Raw genomic sequence first — 21,195 nt, forward strand, 5'->3', positions numbered from 1 at the left:
AGTCCCACATCCTCCAATTGTATGTGTGTGCTGGTATGGGGGCATGAACTAAAGGCATGGGCACCAGACCTTAGTTTTTAAAAAACTTTTTTGGTGGGGGGTCAGTCATGGAGCCTTAACTCTGGGCCTGCACACTGTCCCTCAGCTCTTCAGCTCAAGGCTAGCGCTCTACCACTTGAGCCACAGCACCACTTCTGGCTTTTTCACCTTATGTGGTGCTGAGGAATCAAACCCAGGGCCTCATGCATGTGAAGCAAGCACTCTACCACTGAGCCACCTTCCCATCCTTGTACCTTAATTTTTTGCTCAAGACTGGTAATTTACCTCTGGGGCCAAAGCTCTGTTTCCAGCTTTTGGAGCTAAGAATATTATGAACTTGATCAGCCTTGATCAGCTCTAAACCATGATCCTCAAATCTCAGCCCAATGCATAGCTAGGATTACAGGACTAAGCCTCCAGGGCCTGGCCTTACTGAATAACTTTGTCCTCTAATTAATCCTTCTATGCAGCAGACATGGTATTGGAGCTAGGAAGGTAAAACAAGGTGTATTCTTTGCCAAAAGAAACCCAGAGCCAAGTAAGGAGAAAACAGAGAAAAAATAGTACATTATAAATACATTAGAAACAAGAGCAAGAAAGAAAAAAACACTTGTGTCACTATCTTGGGATTCGTTTCACTTAACATCATCTTACTTGGTCATATGTACATAGATTTTGACCTTTTCTGCTTGTTCCAGACATATACTAGTTATTGCAAATAGGGAAACCATGGGACCTATGTTTCTTTGTGCCTGGATTACTTCACTTAAGATAATTTTTTCCAATTCTTTCCATTTCCTAAAAATGGGATGATGTCATTCTTTCTGATGGAGGCATAGAATTCCATTGTGTGTGTGTGTGTGTATACACACATACATATATCACATTTTCTTGATCCATTCATCTACTGAGGGGCATCTGGGTTGCACAAAAGTAAGTGCAAATAAGCAGAAATTTGAAGAGAATAATGACTTCGAAATAACTAACTTCCTTGGAGAAGCCAAGGAAGAACTTTTAGGAAGATGCTATTCAAATGGTTTGGAAGGTAAGTTGGAGCTCCACTGGCAGAGGGAGATGAGCTTCTCAGGAAGAGTAACTGGGATATGAAGAGACATGGCATGGAAGGGACCTCTTGCAACTGAGCTAATCTGGAGATGCAATGGCGCTGGAACCAAGGGAAAACAGGAAAGAGTGGTGAGGTGTGATCAGTAGCTTCCGGTCAGTACCGGCATTCATTGATTATTTGTGGAAAGAGTGCAGAGGTGAGTTTGAAAATGATGTTTATGTTAAGAAAATTGTTTTTGAGTTTTATCCTTTGGATCAGATGGATCAAGATAGGGCTTTAATCAAGTGGGGAAAAAAAGTACAAGTGATGAATGATGTACCCAGAACAAGAGATGAGGCAGGAAAGGAAATTGTGAACCCACACAATTTAGATGGGGATCTGTGATGGAGAGGAGACACCATGTACAGAAGCAAGAGGGTGGGTCATGCAAGAAGGTACGGCAAAGAATATACAAGACATGCAGTAGGAAGAAGGGTATGTTCCTTTCTGGCCAAGATTTTATCGCAGTCCCTAATGATAATCATTCATAATCAAACCAAATAGAAGTTGGATGCCAATAAATATCCAGAATATGTTTAAGACATTTAACTTGAATGAAAAATAAAACCACAGAAAAAAAACCTTCATTTTTTTCAACTCATCTCCAGCACACATTTCTAACTTTTCTTCAAGCTCTGCTGGCATGATTTCAGAGGGCAGTCACCCCCATTTCCTGAGGTATGTCTATGACCTAGAACCGCCATGGCTCACCTTAAAGAATCACAAGGAATGTACAAAGCCAAAGAAGTCTGTGAAGAGGGAAAAGTCTGATCTAAGAGACTCTAAAATGGAGAACCAAATATTGATCCAAAGTCCTCAAAATTCTTGAGTACTCTGAAAAGTGAACAAGCAAGTAAGGTCCCTGGAAATCAGAATTGGCTTAAGAAGAGAACCTTGTGTCAAAATAAATTTCATGTACTTTCTTTATGAAGAAAGATAAAAAAGGGGAGAGTTGGGGAAAAAGAAACAAGGGCAGCTTATGAGAGAATATTCTACAGGAGGAGCAAGAGAGAGAAGAACCCCTGGGAAGAGGGATTTACAGAGAGCTAACGAGTCTAAGAATCAGAAAGAATAATAACTTATTTCAAATATCTAGAGATCTGCTGTGAAGAAGAGGCGTTTAGACTTGTTCTGCAGAAGAGAAAGTTGAGTCAGGACTCATAAGTCAAGTTATGGGAAAACAGGCTGATTCAGTTTCAAGAAGGTCTTTACAGTGTTTTGGTCTGCTCAACGGAAATTAGTTTAAGTGTGTCATTCATGGAGAAACAGGTGATTGATTCTGAAGCTTCCTTCTACTTCACAGATTTGGGCATTCCCTATTCTTATTTGCTGCACTAGTGGGTTTTTGTCTCCCAACTTAGGCTAATAAATCTTATTATTCTCAGCTTTCATCTTCTTGCCTGGCTATGATTTACAGGTACAACAATATATATAGTTCTATCTTGTGCTGATAGAAGGTGATAAAGATATAGGTATAGAGGTATACAGATATATAGATATATAGGTATTCAGCCTGGAGTCATTTTCTTCTGTCTAGTCCCACTTTTCCACAAACCAAGCCAATAGAAAGGATTTTTTTTCCTGTTTTCTTTCTAAGACTCACAGGATAAAATATACCCAGAACCAGAGAGCAAGAAGCTGGCTTCTGATGCTAAAGTTTATCTCTGTTACTAGTAAACCAACGATGTAGCCATGTTGAGGGATCAGTGCGTGTTTATGTGCCTCTGCAGATCCAGGAGAAGTCGATCCCCTGAGAGCCTTTCTTCCTGTTCCTTCTCCGTCACTAGCATGTCCCCAGGTGAGGCCAGGCTCTCCTGACACACAAGGAAAATGAGAGTTCTCCCAGGCACTGGGGATTGAAATGAAGCACTGGGAGCAGCACTAGTGTGTGGCAGTTTCACTTTACCCTCCTCAGAGCCTCCTGCCCATGGCGTGAGACTTTGTAGTTACTCTGACATCCACAGTTGGTTTACAGGAGGTGTGTGTGTGGGGGGGAAGTGGTTTTGAAGCACTTTTCTGGGCTTGGGAAAGAGTTGCATCTCTATGTCCTGTGGAATAGAGTCGTGCTTTTTCCCACAGCTGTACCAACACATCCTAACATGGACTCAGAAGTCACCATGTGTAGGTTGGGATGTAGTTTTGTTTTTCATTCCCTCATCTGACTGTACCATGTACTGTCGATGTGATGGCAAGTAGCACTGTCCAGGAGCACACACCAATCTTGTCCCTGTTAAAAACAAAACCGCCTTCATAGTCACCCAATAAACAAGTTATTTGCGGCACTGCATGTTTCCTCTGGCTTTATGAAGATATTCCTTGAAATCTATGACATATCCAAGTGGACATGTATGTTTCTTAAATCAGTACCTCCCTGCTCCTAAAGGCAGGGGCTAGAGATTTACTTAACACTGAATTTTTATAAGACATTTCCAGGCAAGAAATAAGATACTGCATCTTTGGAAATGGCACTAAGGGGGTCCCTCCAGTAGAAGATTCGATTTACAGAAATTTGATTCACACTACATCCTTGTAGAAACACACAGGAAATGCAGAGCCAACACACACCCGACTCGCAGAGGTGCAGTGTCTCAGGAAGATACATCTGTGGCTTCCTCCCATGCAGGGTTCCCCAGAGCTGGGGGCACATGGGGGATTCTGCTGGAAAAGAGGACTCCATAGTCCTTACAGGGATGAGCCACCTGCCTGCCCCTCTGGGGCCCAACTCCTGCATCCCAGAGATCTACTGGGATGCTAGAAGAGGAGCCACGGGGGTCATCATTTCTCTCAGAACATTTATTATCACAGACATATACAGTATATTTGGTTAAATAATAAGCTTTTAATCATCAGACCCCCTGTTATAGGGTAATTGCTACCTCCCTCCTCCTGGTAGTGTCTTCATATTATGAGGATACAAATAGTGCACCCCATAGGGTCCTTGTTAGAATAATTTTAATTCATGTACATAATCACTTTGTAAAAGGCAGAATCTATGATTAGTGTTCCATGCATATTAGCTGTGATGATTGATCAATGTCATTAATATTAGCATTGAGAAAACTCTTTGCATTATTTCCCTAAGTTAAATAGATATTGGGCCAACTCCATTTTCCGTCTCAGAACTGTCCGTTTTAGCTGGGGCACTGCTAGCTCATGCCTCTAATCCGAGCTGCTCAGGAGGGCTGAAATCTAAGGGTTAATTAAGGTTTGAAGCCAACCTGGCCAGGAAAATCCGTGAACCTCTTATCTCCAATTAACTACCCAAAAAGCTGAAGTGGAGTTATGGCTTACGTGGCAAAGCATCAGCCTCGAGCTAACAAGCTCAGGGGCAGTGCCCAAGCCCTAAGTTCAAGCCTAGAACTGGCACACACACACACACACACACACACACACAAACTCTCAGTTTTCTTGCCCCTCCCTCCCTTCCTCTTTTCTTCCCATGGAAAAATGAGGGAGGTTAGAGAGAGCCTAGTGTTTCCATCAATGCTTCAAAACTGCATAGAGTTTATGCACTATGATTCTTGCTCATAACCAGTTCTTGTCTTTGGGACATGCGTAGTCTCAAGTAAATGAACCTTCTAGCTATTTCCTCCTCCTCACAGGTCATCCACGAGGCAGAACTTCCTTGAACCTCCAGCGAGGTCTTCTCCAGTTCACTTTACTTAGGATTGGGCTAATCAGTTAGATGGACAGTCAGATCCAGTTATTTCTAAGTAGGAGACAGTGGGGAAAAAAGTAGGATCGGAGTTCCTAGCTCAGACTGCAGTCCAAACCGGATTGTCTTGTGCACCGTGGGAGCAGATGCACCTGCTTCTCATCCTGGAAGAGGCCCTGAGTGATTGGCATGAGGATCAAACTGCTCTCACTGCATTATGGACTCAGCCTACAGTTTCTCCCCACCTGGATCTTCCATCCTGGCTGGATTCTCTGGGGCCCGGGCCATGCCCCATTACTTGTGAAGTGCTAGCACAAATAGATGCCAGCATACAGATATGCCCTGGATGAAGAACGCCGCCATCCTGTACCGTTCATTGTTCTAAGCTCCACATAGGGAAATAATTTTCTTGTGTGAGATGTGAGAAATTCTGAGGTAGGAAAAATGTAGCAGAAGCTGAATTTAAAAAAAAATTTAAAAAATGAACGAGAGCCTCTGACACAGATAAATTGCTCCTCAAGAGGAGGAACGAGGAGGAGAAGGGGGGAGGGGGAAGAGGAGGAGGTGGAGGAGGAGGAGGTGGAGGAAGAGGAGGAGGAGGAGGAGGAGGAGGAGCTGCTGCAGCAGCACATGCCCAGCCTGAGGACCTGTCTGCCTGAAGCTGGGGTAACAGTTTCAGACACTGTGTTCCTCACTCCTTTTCACATATGTGTATCTCTGAGCAGCAGTTCATTCATGAATAAAATGAATTATTTCTCAAAGTGAAAATTAAACCTCCTTTGCTCTGCCTGATAGACTCAAGATCTCTTTGCTAAAGCTCATCTGAAAACAAAATTGGTATTGCCCTGTTCATGTGGCCACTCTGGGCCCACCTTTCACTTGTTGCATGATATCATTTTCATTTCTCTTTACAAAGCGTCTTTGCAATCTTATCTCAAGCCAAGATAGCCAACTTGGGTATAGTCCCCAAAAGATGTAGAAAATTTGGGGGTAAGGTTTGTTGTGTACTGGGGGAAGTTGGGAATGGTATCCTAAGACTTCTGACCAAAAACCCATGGACTGAATCTACCAGTCATTGAGAACATAGATGCTATGGCCTAATGTGTTTCTAGTGCTATCACCAAAACTAGCTACCTATCTACCAGAAACTAGTAGAGCTGTATTTTCTCTATTTTTTTTGTATCTAGCTATAGTTCCCAGAATAATGCTTTTCACAAAGGAGAACATCCATAAAACTTACGGGAGCAAATGCATGAGGTATTAAAATGGTGTTTAATTCAATTTTCAAGCACAATGCTGAAGTTTCACTTAAATCACTAGCCTTATAGAACCCTATAATACTGACCACTACTTTCTCACCTGGTGAGCATGTACTCCATTTCTGCGAAGGAAGAACAGAAAGCATTTGCTTTGGTCCTGCCTTCTGCAGACACACAATTATTTTAGCTTTATTTAATTTCTCTGTAATGCTGAAAAATGGCATGTTCCTCCATGGGATTTTTTTTAACTGCTCCCTGGAAGAAATCAGTGCCTGAGGGACATTTTGAGCATTTGAGAGAAACAAAATACAGACAGGGAAAGGAGAGATATGTACTTCTTGACAGTCATATTGGACAAGCAGCACTGGCTGCTCAGGTCCTAACTTAGAGCCTGTGCCCCATTTACTGCACCTCATTCTGCAACACCACCCATCCCACCAGCTCCACATGAAGAGCCCTAGTTTCCCCCCACAGTTGCCTATGCCTGACATTTCATTCCAGACTTTCCCCTTGACATTTCTATGGAGAGGAATCGAGCACTTTGTCCACATGAATTTATCTGTAAGTTCCATAAGAACAATTGCTCACATCTGCAATCCTAGTTACTCAGGAAGCAGAGGTTGGGAGGATTGCAGTTTGAGGTCAGCCTGAGCATTAAGTTCGTGAGGCTTCACTTGAACCCATAGCTGGGCCTATCATCTCAAGCCAGGAGGGAAGCAAAATGGCTGGTGTGTTGACAAGCACCTATCATCCCAACTGCAAAGGGAAATGCAAGTAAGAAAATCATAGTCCAGGCCCACCTGAACATAAAATGAGACCTTACTTTGAAAATAACCAATGCAAATAAAACAAAAACAAAACATTGACTGAATGAAGGAATATAGCACAAATGTCACTCTGGAACTGCTGTTGTTTCTATGCTCTCTCTACTGTTTCCAGGAGCTGAATCCTTTTTTTTTTCATTCAGTGCTATTTCTTTGCGTGTCTTGCATAACTGGGACTTCATATAGGTCTGCTATTTGTGGTGTGTTTCCACACCAGAGATGGAGATGAGATTCTCCATACAAGGATGAGGATTTGCTGAGACTTCTGGAAGAAAATTCTTTGATGAAGGACTAAAAATGCCTTTTTCTGGGTCTATAATCCACATCAATATTTACCTGCCAGAGGGGGGGCTATACAGTTAAGCAGAACGAGACTGCTGATTAAAGCAACTTTAGCTATCTTTTTTCCAGCCCTGACCTACCTCATACCTGTGAACAGAAAGAATACCTGTGATCAGAGATGCAGCCTCGTGATCACCAAGTAGCCTTATATGTTGACTAATTTCTATCACAATACTACTGATTCATGTACCTTCCTTTTTCACCTTCTGCTCTAACCAACTCCAGTAAAGCCAAAATATAATCCCAGGAGAGTTTCAGAGATCGGCCAGATCCTTCTTCCAGAAGAGCTAACCTCCTTCCTCACCCAAGCATCCACAGGAAAACGAGGCCTTCCTTCTCAAAACCTTGCAGCTGCATGATAGTGCCACCTCTATCTCTGGAGCTATAACGAACGTCTCAGAAATCACTGGGATTTACCTAAGCAGCCCGTAGTTGTCTTTGGTTGCCATTTATTTATGTGGATTGTGATCTCTTAATTGGAGATGGTGTCTCTCCTAGGGTTCGCTGTTTATCTAAATCAGTATTTGTTAGTCGGCAAGACGTGGTCTGGATGATAAATCAGCTCCAGAGCTGCTCCGGTGATTGCTTCCACAGCTGCTCTCTGGCTCCTCACTTCCCCATTCCCAGGAGGCACCCACAGGCTGCTTCTAGGCGCTGCAGCCTTTTCCACCTCTAAACTTTTCTCCCAGCTGCAACAACTATTCTTACACGTTCACAGGCTGTGGCACTAATAAATCCTACGTGTAACCTCCCATGACTACAATTCTCTTCCATTTGTAACATACTGTCTAAGTACAGTCAAGACCACAGCTGGATTGTGGAGGAGGTGGCCTTCCCATGATGACACCTTTAATAGGTGTCATCACACCTCTATAGGTGTGGGATGGGTCTTCCTCCTCCTCCTCCTCCTCCTCCTCCTCCTCCTCCTCATATCTTCTTGGATATCACACTCAAAATCTTGACATTTCCATTGACTAACCTCTCAGTGTGTATTAAAACTTCCAGACCATGATTGAACCATCAGCTCACTTCTCAGACACTCTCTTCATAGGCTAGTGGCAAAAGTTCTTAGATGATGCTGAGGCTACTGGTCTCCAATTAGCAGTCAATACCAGTCATGAGGGTGACACTAATATCTGTGTCTTCTTATTCCTAGCTTTTCTCCATGTAAGTTAACTCCAAATCTTACTTTTTTCCCCTATCCTGATAAATTTCAAATACACTGTCTTCTCACAGGATTATTGTTTCAATGTCTGCTGGAAACTTTTATCTTGACCCCCATACCATCTGATTCTAGCCTTGTGTATCCTACATTGTCTTGTTTTTCAGCTTTGTTCTATTTGCGTTGTAGAAATTTGCCAGGTTTTTTTTTCCAGAAACTTGGTCCTCTTTTTTCAGTGAAGGCAATTATTTAATGTTTTTTGTTTAGTTTCTATTTTTTCCCCTCAAAAGACATGTAATACATCCCCAAATCCTTCCTTTATAAAAAAAAGATGTAGGTAGAAACATAGGTAATAATGACTAAGTTCAATATTTTGGAATTATATCTAGCTTTGCTTTCCTCTCAGCCACCATATTACATGCACTTGTTCTGTATGATTCCTAATGCTGTCTCTTAATTTTAATTTATTCTTTCCGAGTTTTAAGTGTTTCATCGTAGTGGCTTGGATATTTTCCAATGCCATGATTATCTCTCTATTAAAACCTTAATACAAAAAGAAATTTAAAAAAAAAAAACCAGACTGCTTCTTACTTTGATTTGTAGCAAGGAGAGAATGGAACATTACTGCTAGAGTGTTTCAAGAAACCATATTTACATTTGCATCGGCTCAATTTAAGGGCCTGATTAGGTGGTGTGTTATGATGAAGATGCACTCAGCAGTCATAGGGAAGTGGCGTGGTCTAAGAGCAATGAGCAGGAGACTTCAAGTCAGGAGCCCTGAGTGCTATTTCTGGCAGTAACTAGCTACCTCTCTGACCTTGAACAACTCTGTTTTACTGTCTGAGACCCCAATAGTCCCATCTCCCGTAATGCTCCTGAGAGGCTAGCCACTTAAGCTTTTATTACAGTGGGGACTGTGGAGGGGAAACTTAGGAGTCACAAATGGAACTAGAGTCAGACTCTCTTCTCTTCTAGCTCTTATTACTACCCTGTTAAAAGACAGTGTCTGACAAATGCTGGAGGGGATGTGGAGAAAGAGGAACCCTATTACACTGCTGGTGGGAATGTACACTTATACAACCACTTTGGAAAGCAGTCTGGAGGGTCCTCAGAAAGCTGAAGATTGACCTCCCTTACGACCCAGTCATACCACTTCTAGGCACCTACCCTGAACAACAGGAACCAATATACAAGGACATGTGCACCTCCATGTTTATTGCAGCACTGTTCACAATAGCTAGGATATGGAAAAACCCAGATGCCCCACCACAGATGAATGGATCCAAAAATTGTGGTATCTATACACAATGGAATATTATGCAGCCATTAGAAATGACAAAATAATGGCATTTGCAGGGAAATGGATGGAGCTAGAAGGAATCGTGTTGAGCGAGGTAAGCCAAGAGCGAAGAGACAAACGATACATGGTCTCCCTGATAAGTGGATGCTAAATCCAAAATGTTAGGTGATATGACAAAACTAACAGGACTTAAGAAACAAAGAACTCCCACTCATCTGGTTGAACCACTACCAAATATCCCCATGCTGCTGATCACATGTATGGTGTATAACATGTGAACACCGTTATATGTTACAGACTGTGATAGACAATTTGCTCCAGGAAAGTTAGAATGAACTTGTGACTTTAAATGAGCATCATTATTCCACAATACTGTGAAATTCTGGAAATTATGTAATCACTTAATCACAATTAAAAAAAAAAGAACCTTGGGGAAGGGAGGGAGGGAGGGGATGGTAGGGGGAAAACAATGGAGGGGGTAACAATGTTCAAGAGGAAGTGTACTCATTACCTCACTCATGTAACTGTAACCCTCTGTATAGTATCTTTACAATAAAAAAAAAGACAGTGTCTGAGACGTGGGCTGATTGCTCAAATGGTGGTCTGACAGCTAGAGAACACATTGAGAGGTTTATTCAATGGATTATTAAAGCTTTTAGATGTGATAACCCCCCAAACCCATCCTGTTGTTTAGGAGGGCTTAACTGGTGAGTATATTGTCTCCTCTTACCAGCACCAGCCTGTGACTGTATATTCATTCCTTCCTTTGGACCAGGAGCCCACAAAGAACCAGCCCACAAGACTAAGGACTGCAGCTCAATCATTTACTGTCAGGAGAAACAATTGCTACGTGCTACACTGGGGGCAACTCTAATGTACCCTGGATACCATCTTGCTCCCTCTGGTGGCACCTTTGGCCAGAGAAAATTCACTCACTCTTTAGTTGGGATTCTCTTCCACCAAAGAGCTAGATTGAGTGGTAAGGGTTAATGTGATTCTGAAAGGTAAACAGAAAACACTTTTCCCCTTCCTAATATAGGTGGTGGATTACTAAGCCCTTGGCATACGTTATGGCAAAGATAGCGCCCATTGCGTTATGGTTTTTGTATAGGCTAATATTTATTGAGGACAATGTAACAATAATAGGTACTACTTACTGAGCACTGTTCTAAGTGCCTCATAGCAATTAACTCATTTGATTTTCACATCAGACCATTAAGGGGGCAATGGTTTTGTGTCCACTTTACAAATAAGGAAATTAAGAAAGAGAGAATTAAATAATTTGCCCAACATTGTAAGGGCCAGTAAGCTGCATCCCCAGGACTAGGAACAGTCACCTGACTCGGAGTTTTCACTCTTAATACAAATATGTAATGGAGCAAGCAACACTCTGTGGGGGTCCACGGTTAGAGAGGCTGGAGCTATTCTGGAGTGATTACTCATCTCCTCGAAGTGATAGCACACTCAGACACCCAACTAAGAATAGGTGGGATTGGGGGTTATTGAAAGCGCCTCGCTGTGAAGTTGGCATCATCTGTTCTGCAGCTAGAAGGGAGGAAGGGTTGTTCTCCGGTTGTGTGAGAGTTTTAAGAAATTCTTCACCAAGTCTTGCAGCAGCACTGGAAAGTCTCATTCTCCCCTGTCACAGCTAGCCCTTCTTACACGGTGGAAGGCACATGCGGATACCAACTGATTTCTATGTATTCAACGTTTCTTTCACAATAAAATGAAGTCAGGCACAGTGGCTCACAGGAGGCTCCCTTAGCAACTCAGGTGGTGGAGATTGAGAGGATGATGGTTTGAGATCAGCCTAGGCAAATGTTGATGAGATTCCATCTTTACCAATAAAAGTATCTGCAAGGATCCATCCCAGCCAATCAAGCTGAGTGTGGTAGTAAACACCTGTCATGCTACCTAAGTGGTAAATGTAAATGATGGTAGTGTACTCCAGGCTTACCTAGAAATGAACGCAATGCCTTATTCAAATGACTTAAGTTTTTTTTTAAGTGAGGTGGTAAAGATAGAGACAAGGCTCAAGTGGTAGCTCTCCAGCTTAGTAAGCAAAGACCCTATATTTAAACCCCAGTAGAGAAGAAGGAGGAACAATGACTGAAAGCCTAATATTGAGACCCTAATGTTTCTCCAAAAACTTTTCTAGTAGTCTCTGTCATCTTTTTCTCCCTCAGCTCTTTTGGGAAGAAATTCGGAGGTGACTCAATATATATTTTTACTAGTTTTCTTGCTTCAGTCAGTGGAAACAAGGTCCTGAATTTTCCAGAGGCATTTAACTTTAAAAAAAAAAAAGAAAGGATATGAAAAAATTCTCCATAAGAATGGGAAATCCCCAAGCCTCCATGAAACCACCATTTTACTTAATCACCAAAGGCAAAACTCTCAGAATAATTATGCAGCAGTGGTGTGTGACCATTCCCTGCCCCTTCCAAGGGATCACAAATCAGAATAGTGCATTCCTGTCAGAATGACTGGTTACTGTTTCCCCAAGTACAGGTTCATGTGCAATAACTGACCCCAGAGAAACAGAATGGCACAGTTTAAGAGCTTGTCACATTAAATGATCAGAAAACCATTACCAACTGATAGAACAGTAGATGGTGCAGAAGTGATTACAGACTTTCCCCATGGGCTAGCTACAAGCTGCTGCCTAGGCGTTAACTGGCTGCTAGACTATCCAGATTTGGGACTGGGGCTTGGTGAGCAAAGAAAAATCTACTGAGGGAGGACAGATATGAGTGGTATGTCTCTTCTCATTTCTGTAGCCCTTCAAAGTGGCTAGTGGCGTTAGGATTTTAAACAACTTTAGTTTCAATATACTTTTAAAAAATAATTTTATTGTTATTATAAAGGTGATTACAGGTAAAGTCAGGTAAACTCTTTTTGGATTCTCTCTCAGTTTTTCCATCCCTACCCATAAGTTTTATAGAACATTTTCAACATAGTATCCAGTGAGTACCACCACTACATTTGTTCATCCTTTGTCCAAAAATTATTTTAAAGATAACAATGTTTCTATGAGATTTGGTAGAAAGCAAATAGTCTAAGGTGAATTAAATCTTATTTTACTGGACTGGAAGAATTTTTTGCTTAAACACAGTCTAAGATTTTCTGATTTATTTTTCTTTTTTGGTGGGATGAAAAAAGACTTGCTTTGAATTTAAAAAAAAAAGAGAGAGCACTCTAAATTTGCCCTATAGGATATTTGTGGGAGAATATGACTAGAATCTTAAATATTACACAAAGTTGAGTTGATCCTCTGTTCTATACCTCTGTACTCATCTGTTTATACCTGAGCAGGTGTTAACTGAGCCACTTTCAGCCTGAATTGTTCTTTTCTCTCAGTGATACTGTGGGAATTTCAGCTGTAGTCATAGGAGAATGAAAGGACCAGAGGCAACAAAGCAGGAAGTGTGAACTATAATCTCTTCCAGGACCCAGCAGGGGCTAAGCACACTGAGAGAGAAATGGCCTGAAAGGGAACATGAGCAGACTACTCCTGAGCTCAAGATTCCATGTCTCCATACCTCTGCACTTCACAAAGTACCAGCCCCTTAACTCTCTGAACTTGCTCCTTTATCTGCATCTAAATGAACCAGGTGAATGGCCTTTAGAAAAGGTTATACTCTTCCATTTGGGAATCTTCCAGTGCTAAATATTCCTAAAGCCTTATGTTTGAGGCTTCATACTAATCTAAACAGGGTATATAGTTGCTGCAGATTAAAATAAACTCCTAGGAAAGGGGGAAAAAATCCCTAACTGTATTTTAGGAAATCAGAGACTTTGGAGTCTGACTACTTGGGATCTAATCCTAGATCTACCAGTTATTTATTGTGTGTGTTTTTTGTCTTTGTCAAATTGTGTAACTTCTCTAGATCCCTTGTGGGGTCCCTGAGCCTTGCTGGCTCACCCAAAGTCAGGACTAAGAAGAGCATTCTATTTTTGAAGCTGCCAGGAACGTACACTTAGTTTATCCCGCATCAGATGGCCCAAGCAGGGCTGCTGCATTTGACTTTCAAATCGGATGCTCCCAGATACAGGCCTCAAGGACCCAGAAGGTCCCTTCTCTTGGCATACCCAAAGCCAGCTGTGCTGCTGGCCAGGCTGAGAGGGTGAGGTCTCCAAGGGTAAGGACAGGTTTGTCCCTGCCTCTGCAGGTCAAGAAGGTCCTCTAAGACAGGAGCTGGAGCTGCCCTTCCTTCATTTGCATGTCTAAGTAATTACCACTCATAAAACTATCTAACCCATTAGTTAAAACTCGGCCCCAGCATTTGACTCTGACCTCCTAAGGCAGCCTGGGCCACACGCTGACTCCATGCCGCCTGATTTGTCCTCAATTTATAAGCAGCACAACCTATAAATAGAAACCCTTTTGCTAAGCCCCCAGGAGGCATCAGCAGGTTTTCCAGCTGTGTGTGTTTTCTTCTTTCTTTCTTTCTTTCTTTTTTTTTTTTATAACCAACATGGCAGGCAGACTTCTTTTCCCTGCCTGGTGTCACTCCAGTTGTTTGTTTGTTTGGAAAACTGGGCTGGCAGGGGAGAGGGAGGGCTGGGCGGGGTCCAGGTGATCTCCACTCACCTGTAGATCCTGTACCTGGTGGTGAAACCCTGGCGGTAGCGCTCCATGAAGTCTGCATACTCCTGAGCACGGTGGAAGGGGCCTCGGTCTGTGAGCAGCCAGTCCAGCGGGGGCTGGCCGGCCGAGGACGCATGCTGCTCAGGGACCACAGCCACCACTGTGGCCGAGACAGCCAGCACCCAGCCGGGCAGGCCCAGAGCAAGCAAGGCTGCCCATGGGGCGGCGGCCGGCCGAAGCCCTCTAAACCGAGAGCCACACTGCCACCTCATGCTTCTCCCAGGCGATTGGTTTCTTCATTCTCTCGCCACGCTCTCCCCCTCTGTGTTGCTCTTCCAGGGCTCTGGAACTAGAGAAGTAGGAAAGGAGATGTTACTTAGGTGTGTTGACCTTACACCCTGGGCGTTCCTATAAGCATCCAACACAACTTAAGCGGCATCTACCTAAGAATCCTTTACCCTAGCAGCTCAAGGTGGTCCCAGGCACTTAATTCACTTAATTCTTCAAACAAAGCCAGGGGGAAACACTGTTGTCATCACTTGATAGATGAGAAGGAAAGGGCTTAGAGAGGTTAGGGCAGTTGCTTATGTGCCAGACAGGAAGTGGAAAGACCCGATTGTGAACTCAAGGAATGTGGTGTAACTCAATCCGCATGCTAGGTTGCTTCCATCTTTCCTTCCTTGATTCACCCAGCCCCACTGTCTGTATTTGTCTCTTGGAAATGTTTCATATGTTCCTAGGATCACCTCCTCGACTCACTGCTGTCTCGAGAAGCTCCATAGCAGTCAAGCCACAGCTTCATTTTTTTCAAATGGAGAATTATAGGACAGAAAAGGAGCTCAGTCCCATTGTTGCTATGAAGTGGGATGAAAACTTGGGCAAATCACTTCCCTGGAGCCTCTAGAAATAAAGAGAATTGATTAATAATATCTAAGACCTCCTCTTAAGTTAAAAGTCAGGCAGGGATGAAGATAGAATGGAAAATGACATCTACATTGCCATCTTCAGAGTAGAGCTGTACCTGCGAGACAATCAGACTCTCTCCTCATCCCTCAGCAGGTAAGCACTACAAGGCCAGCACTGTGTCTCATTCTTGGATCTTTCTATCCTGGCTCCTGAGAGCATAAAGTCAGCCCTCAGACACCCTTTTTGAAGAAATGAATGAGTCTATTCCCTGCTTTGTCTGAGTTGGAGGGAAGATGCCAGGAAAGAAGTAAGATTTGAGACTTTCCATTTCCTGGCTGCCTTGTGACTCATCACAGACCTCTGATTTCCAGTGCCTGCACTTTGTCTAAGGACAACTAGTCACTGTTATTAACCTCTAGGCAGGAACTTGGGATCCTTCAATACTGTGGGACTTCCCAGAATTGGAATCCTTTCTTCAGTCCTTGTTTTATAGCATACACTCTCGGAGTCCTGCCCATGTCCCCTCCCTGCCAGCACCACTTTAGCATGTGCCAGAATAACTTCCAACTCCCAGTACCTGTAATTCACCACATGAGGATTTTCTATGGCTGCCAAAGCCCAGATAGAGGCTGTCTAGGATGATGAGTGTTAATTCCCTGGCACTTTCAGACTCACATAAAGGCGGGCAAAGTGGGCTTCAACACCAATTCGCACACCTTTTCCAAGGCCCCCAGGGCAGTCAAAGATGGTTCTAGCTCACTAAGCCACAAGATTTCTTTAAAGCCAGAGAACCCTGGAGGGACTGCACAGAGGCTGAAACTGAGTCCAAATCCTAGAACTCTCCACTCCAAAGTAGATTGAAATCTGCAACATTTGTAGAGGATACTTTTGAGAGTCCTTGCTCACAAGGATGGAAGGATAAAGGATGAGAGGCTGGACATTCAGACTAATCCCTCCCCTCCAGCTGATAGGCACTGACGTCCTACAATGTGCTGAGTGATGCTCAGATGCTTAGAGACTCACAGTGAGTTTGTTTTTATAGGGCATTCTTATGAGTTTCCATTTTTACTGGGACTCAGTGGAGCTGAGCTGGGCAAAGGCAGAGGCAGAAATGTAAACCTAGATTTGGCTCCACGTTCAGATCTTGCAAAAGAATGCTGTGCTGTCTGGAGAGAGCTAGAGCAAGCAGTTAGACAGACCTGGGCTTAATGAACTTGCTGAGAGAGGGCACTGAAGAAATAATGAGTCGGCACCTGCCACCCCTCAGATCTTAAAACAGGATACAATTCTCGTAATTAAAATAGGTGGTACTGGCTCACAAATTGGACAGGCAGATCAATGAACCAAGACAGCCCAGAAATAAACCTTATATGTAAGAACTTCGTATATGAACAAGAGAATCTCGGACTAATTGAGTAGGGATGGGATATTTTACACATAATATTAGGAACTTAGTTCCACTTGGATTAAGAAGTTAAGTATAAAAACAAAACCATAGAAAGAAGGAAAATTCCCCAGTGTTTTATAGAAAGCATGTATTACCAGGGGGGAAAAAGTGATTTGAAATTAAGAGGAGGAATGGTCCTTGTGCATGAAGAGAGTAGGCATTTTTATATAAATGCAATTTGATAAGGATGCCCAAAATATTTCTCCTTTAATCATTCGCATATTCATCTATTGAAGAAATGTAAATTGAGGAGGCCTAAGTGCCAGACACTAGGCGAAGTAATGAAACACAAAAACAAGTGTTCATTACATTACCTGGAACTCTACCATTAGTGATTAATTTCTCTTATAAAACATCTCTGCGTTTTTCAAAGGCGTATTGATGGAAGAAAGAATATTCACTTGGGAGATGGTGGCTGCTTGGTGCTGGAGGCCAGGGAGCAATCATTGTGAGGTGGAAAGCCACATCAGGATTCTAAATAGGTCTTCCAAGATACTCATGTCTTTCTGTGTATGTCTTAGTTAAACCCTGTCCCTTGAATGTGTCTGGCAAATACCTTTGAATATGAGAGGAAATCACCGCCCCCCCCCCATCGGAGTACCAATCAGTTGAACTTTTGTTTGAGATCTGAAGAATGTGGAATGCATTCAAGTCCACATAGACAATCACTTAGATGGTAAGGACAAAGACTTATAAATAACTTGGGGCAATAGCCCAGATGAGTCTTCACTTTCCATGGGGATGGGGTGGGAAGAGGAAAGCCAAGTAGCTCTTCTATAAACTCCTGTGGGTTCCATGTGGCAAGGAATTGAGAGTAGCCTCTAGGAGCTGTGAACAATCTCACTTACTATTCAACCAAGAAATCGGAACCTCAGTTTCGTGAGAAGAGTGCTACTGAGTTTCAACCCCAACTCACCCCTAACTACACTCTCCTACCCATGAAGGTTCAGAGGTCACGTCTCTACTTTTTGTCATCTGGACATCAAGTCAGTCCTTACATATATCTGGTGGAATTCCATGGTTTTAGCCAGCCCCGAGCCTCTGGTAGACTGGCCTCCAAGGCTTCCAATGAGATGGTAACCTCCCTTTACCTGTCAAGGGAAAGTTTCCTAAGGACAGGTAAGCAGATATGCAGAAAGCTGTGTGCTCCTTGGAAGAAGCAACTATATTAAGGGTGCTTCTTGTCATTTTTTGTTTGTAATTATGCTTTTTCAGAGCTCACAATGTGCTGGAACCTGCCTAGTTATAGGAATATCAGCCTTAGAATCAAATGGTTTTGATTGCTGGGCCAAGTCTGCTGAGCACAGCAAGAATGACTGAATTCAGTGCTCACTGCGCCTCTGAAAAACCTGGCCTGGGAATCACATGGTTTCCGCTTCGCTGCTTTTCCTCAAGATCCAAAGACATTTTGACTTAAAAAAAATCTCTTTTTTTTTAAGAAATAAGAGTTTTAAGTAAGCTTCAAAACTTTCTTTAAAAAAATTCCTTGGAACATATTCCTTCACCTTAAAGAATAGAAATAATAGTTGCTATGTTGACAGTTATTTAAAAACCTGACTTTTGAAGGGGAAGAGAGAGCTTTTGGTCACTTCCTGTTTATTCTGCATGGTGAGATCGCTCAAAATTTTGTAATAGCAACCTGTCAAGCAAATTTCAATGTCTAAATTCTGCAGCTTCTCGTGGTACTGCTAACAGGCAGCAGTATAAAACAATTAGCATCATGCTTCTTTTTTTTCCTTCTTGTCCTAAGGCTGGCTATACAAGCAAATCTTGGTGTTATAAGTCTGTATATTGACACAGCAGTTGAACTAGTTCCTCTGTTTTTTTAAAAACCCATTATAAATTTATCTTTGAAAGCCAAATCATTTCCTTTTACTTTCACCATACTTAAGTCAGTTTTACACCTAGACAAATAGTAAACTGGCTTTGCACCAAAGGTACAAGTAAAACAAGTCATGGGTTTCTTTGGCTGAGTGCATTAGCTCAAATCTATTCTTTAAGCCATAAATTAAATGGGTCACAGTTTGGTCAATAGAAAAAATCAAGTATAGATGAGGCCACATGAAAACAGGCAATGCAATCTTCATAATAGTCACGCCTGTAAGAATCATGTCTCTTACCACTCTGAGAACTTAGCATCGGGGGTCAGGAGGTGGGGTGGGGATGGAGGCTCTTTTGTGCCTTCCTGGTGACTTTATCCTCTATCAAAAAGATAGAGCAATTAGGATTTGAGGCATCTGTGTAAAGTCTTGACAAATGAAATAGAAAATTTCCACAGGGGAAATTGTTGTAGAGGGGGAAGGGTTAAAGCCTGGCGGAGTTTAGTGTATGGCTAAGCTATGCGTGTGCAAGTATTATAATTAATCAAGTTGCTAATCATGCCATTGTCAATAAATACCAGTGGAAGTCTTGTGACACAGGAACAATACAATGGTCCCTTTTCGCAGGTGAGAGCATTGAGATCAGGAGTGGGGAGCAAAGGGCACAGGAACTCCTATCACAGAGGCACATCTAGGTTTACCTGTCCCTCACTTCCTCGATTCCACGACTTACAGTTATGATGAAAAAGAGTTGCTTTGCTATTTACAAGTTGATGCCCTTAGATGAGACCCTTCCCCATGGGACCCACATCTTAGCCAGCAGGAAAATGATTTGAGGTGAGATGATTCCACCATTGTTCTCAATGCTGGAATCCCGTCATTCTATGCAAATGTAAAGGACCCGGGTATAACAGGAAAAGCATTCAATGTTTAGTCTTCTTTGGAAGGCAGCTCTGTGTTTCAGGAAGAACGGAGTGGAAGAGAAGTGGGGTATAAAGCAGAATTTTTTTTTTCTGCTGGGGCAGTGACATTTCCTAAAGTGATTAGGCAGTGACATTAAATAAGTTTTCAAGCCATTTAAGTGGTTAATTGGCCAACTCTGTTGAGGAGATGTTTTTCTTGAATAAATCTGAGAGTGTCAGTTGAAAAAAAATCACAGAAGTGTTATTTGTTCTTGTCATCCACAACATGGTGGAGCAAAACCTGTTTTTCCTCGAAAGGGAAGGTAGACAGGAGAAAAGACAGAATGTTCTTATGAGCAATGGTGGGGGTGGAGAGGCTATTGGCTCAGGTCAGTGGCTACATCCTTTCTTCCTTTGGGCTGCCTGCCTGCCGCCACACAGAGGAACACAGGCCTGCTCCTGGCTGTATCTGACAGAGCTCTAGCAGCTTCCATCATCCCCCATTTGAATCCAGGCAGGTGTGACACTTCTATTGTCACTGTCATCCCAGGGTACAAGATGTGACCTTTGGCTTCATCTCCAGGACTGGGACAGACCCATCAAGCAGCATTTGGTGCTTTACCCCACTGCTAGTCAGGAAATGACTGAAGATTGGTGAGGATGTGTATGTTCTCACTGCATAGAATCAGGTCAACAATACTAATGATTATTTATGCAAAGGAAAGAGCTAATCGTAATTACTATTTACTAAATGCTCTTACATTAATTCGAGACCTTTAAGAGGAGAGCATGAGAGAAGCAAATGAGCTCTCTGTGGGCCACTCCACAAAATGTAGATGTGAAACTTCAATATTCTGACTCTGAGACCTATAATTCGGCTCTATTTATTTTTTTTCCACCACTGTCCATCAAGCAGCCAATCAGATATTAAGCAAGGTTGGTACACAAGGACTACCCTCAGACATGGGAGTAAATCTGGTTAGCAGGATAGATACAGCTTTTGGCCTCCTGGGGCAGGTAAGCAAAACAAAAACAAGTTTTTAAAAACAAGAGAGCTCAAGATCCTGTAATAAGCTTTAAAAAAATTCACACACACATATTTCACACATATAGATATTAGACCTTGTTGTAGGTTCCATCCCTTTGAGACCCCAAATTTATAGGCTTTTCCAGGTGATAACCAGCCCTTCGCATATCAAGGACAGAGTTATCTGTCAATATTTGAGGCTATGTACTTGCTCACCTGAATGTCCTTGGTACTTTCCTTAGCCAGACAAGCTGACAGACTTGCCCAGAGCCTTGAATGATGAGGCTAGGGTCTCAGTGTATAGACCAGAGAGACTCTTCAGCCTCACAGACTCTTGAGGGCAAGGACAGCATGTTGATCAAAGAGAATCTCTCAATGAAGAGCTGCCCAATTTGAAGCCCTTAAAATCTCATTTCTACACAGATAGGATCACTTCCTCAAAGCTAGCTCTATCCTTCTCCTGCTATTTATATTATATATATATATGCATGTATGTATGTGTGTGTGTGTGTGTGTGTGTGTGTATATATATATATATATATATATATATATATATATATATATATATGACGGAGGTAGGTAGGTGGGTAGGTAGGTATTTATTTATTTTTAAAGAAATCCTGGCAGTTTTGTGGCCCAGAAAACCAATCTTCCTTCCTCTTCCAGGTAGTGTAACCTCCCTGTCAGCTGTTCCAAACTGGAGTCGCTGTGAGAATAGACTTTAAGGAAAAGCAAATACTAACCATACCACTTCATAGGGGTATGGAGATTCAGAGAGTTCATATTTATTAAGCTTGAAAAGTGCCTGGCCTGTGCTGA

At 42.5% G+C, this 21,195-nt stretch overlaps 1 protein-coding gene across 1 annotated transcript in view; it reads right to left on the reverse strand.

The window, feature by feature from the left end:
- Brinp2 (bone morphogenetic protein/retinoic acid inducible neural-specific 2) overlaps positions 1–14,617 on the reverse strand; it is a 45,114-nt gene extending 30,497 nt beyond the window's left edge. Inside the window, exon 1 of the mRNA XM_013015613.1 lies at positions 14,278–14,617. Coding sequence (XP_012871067.1) covers positions 14,278–14,546 — 269 coding nt within the window. The 5' untranslated portion in view covers positions 14,547–14,617. The remainder of the gene's footprint in view (positions 1–14,277) is intronic.
- Between the last annotated feature and the right edge of the window lie 6,578 nt (positions 14,618–21,195).

This window comes from Dipodomys ordii, unplaced genomic scaffold (genome assembly GCF_000151885.1).
Source record: "Dipodomys ordii isolate 6190 unplaced genomic scaffold, Dord_2.0 Scaffold27, whole genome shotgun sequence".
Lineage (NCBI taxonomy): Eukaryota > Metazoa > Chordata > Mammalia > Rodentia > Heteromyidae > Dipodomys > Dipodomys ordii.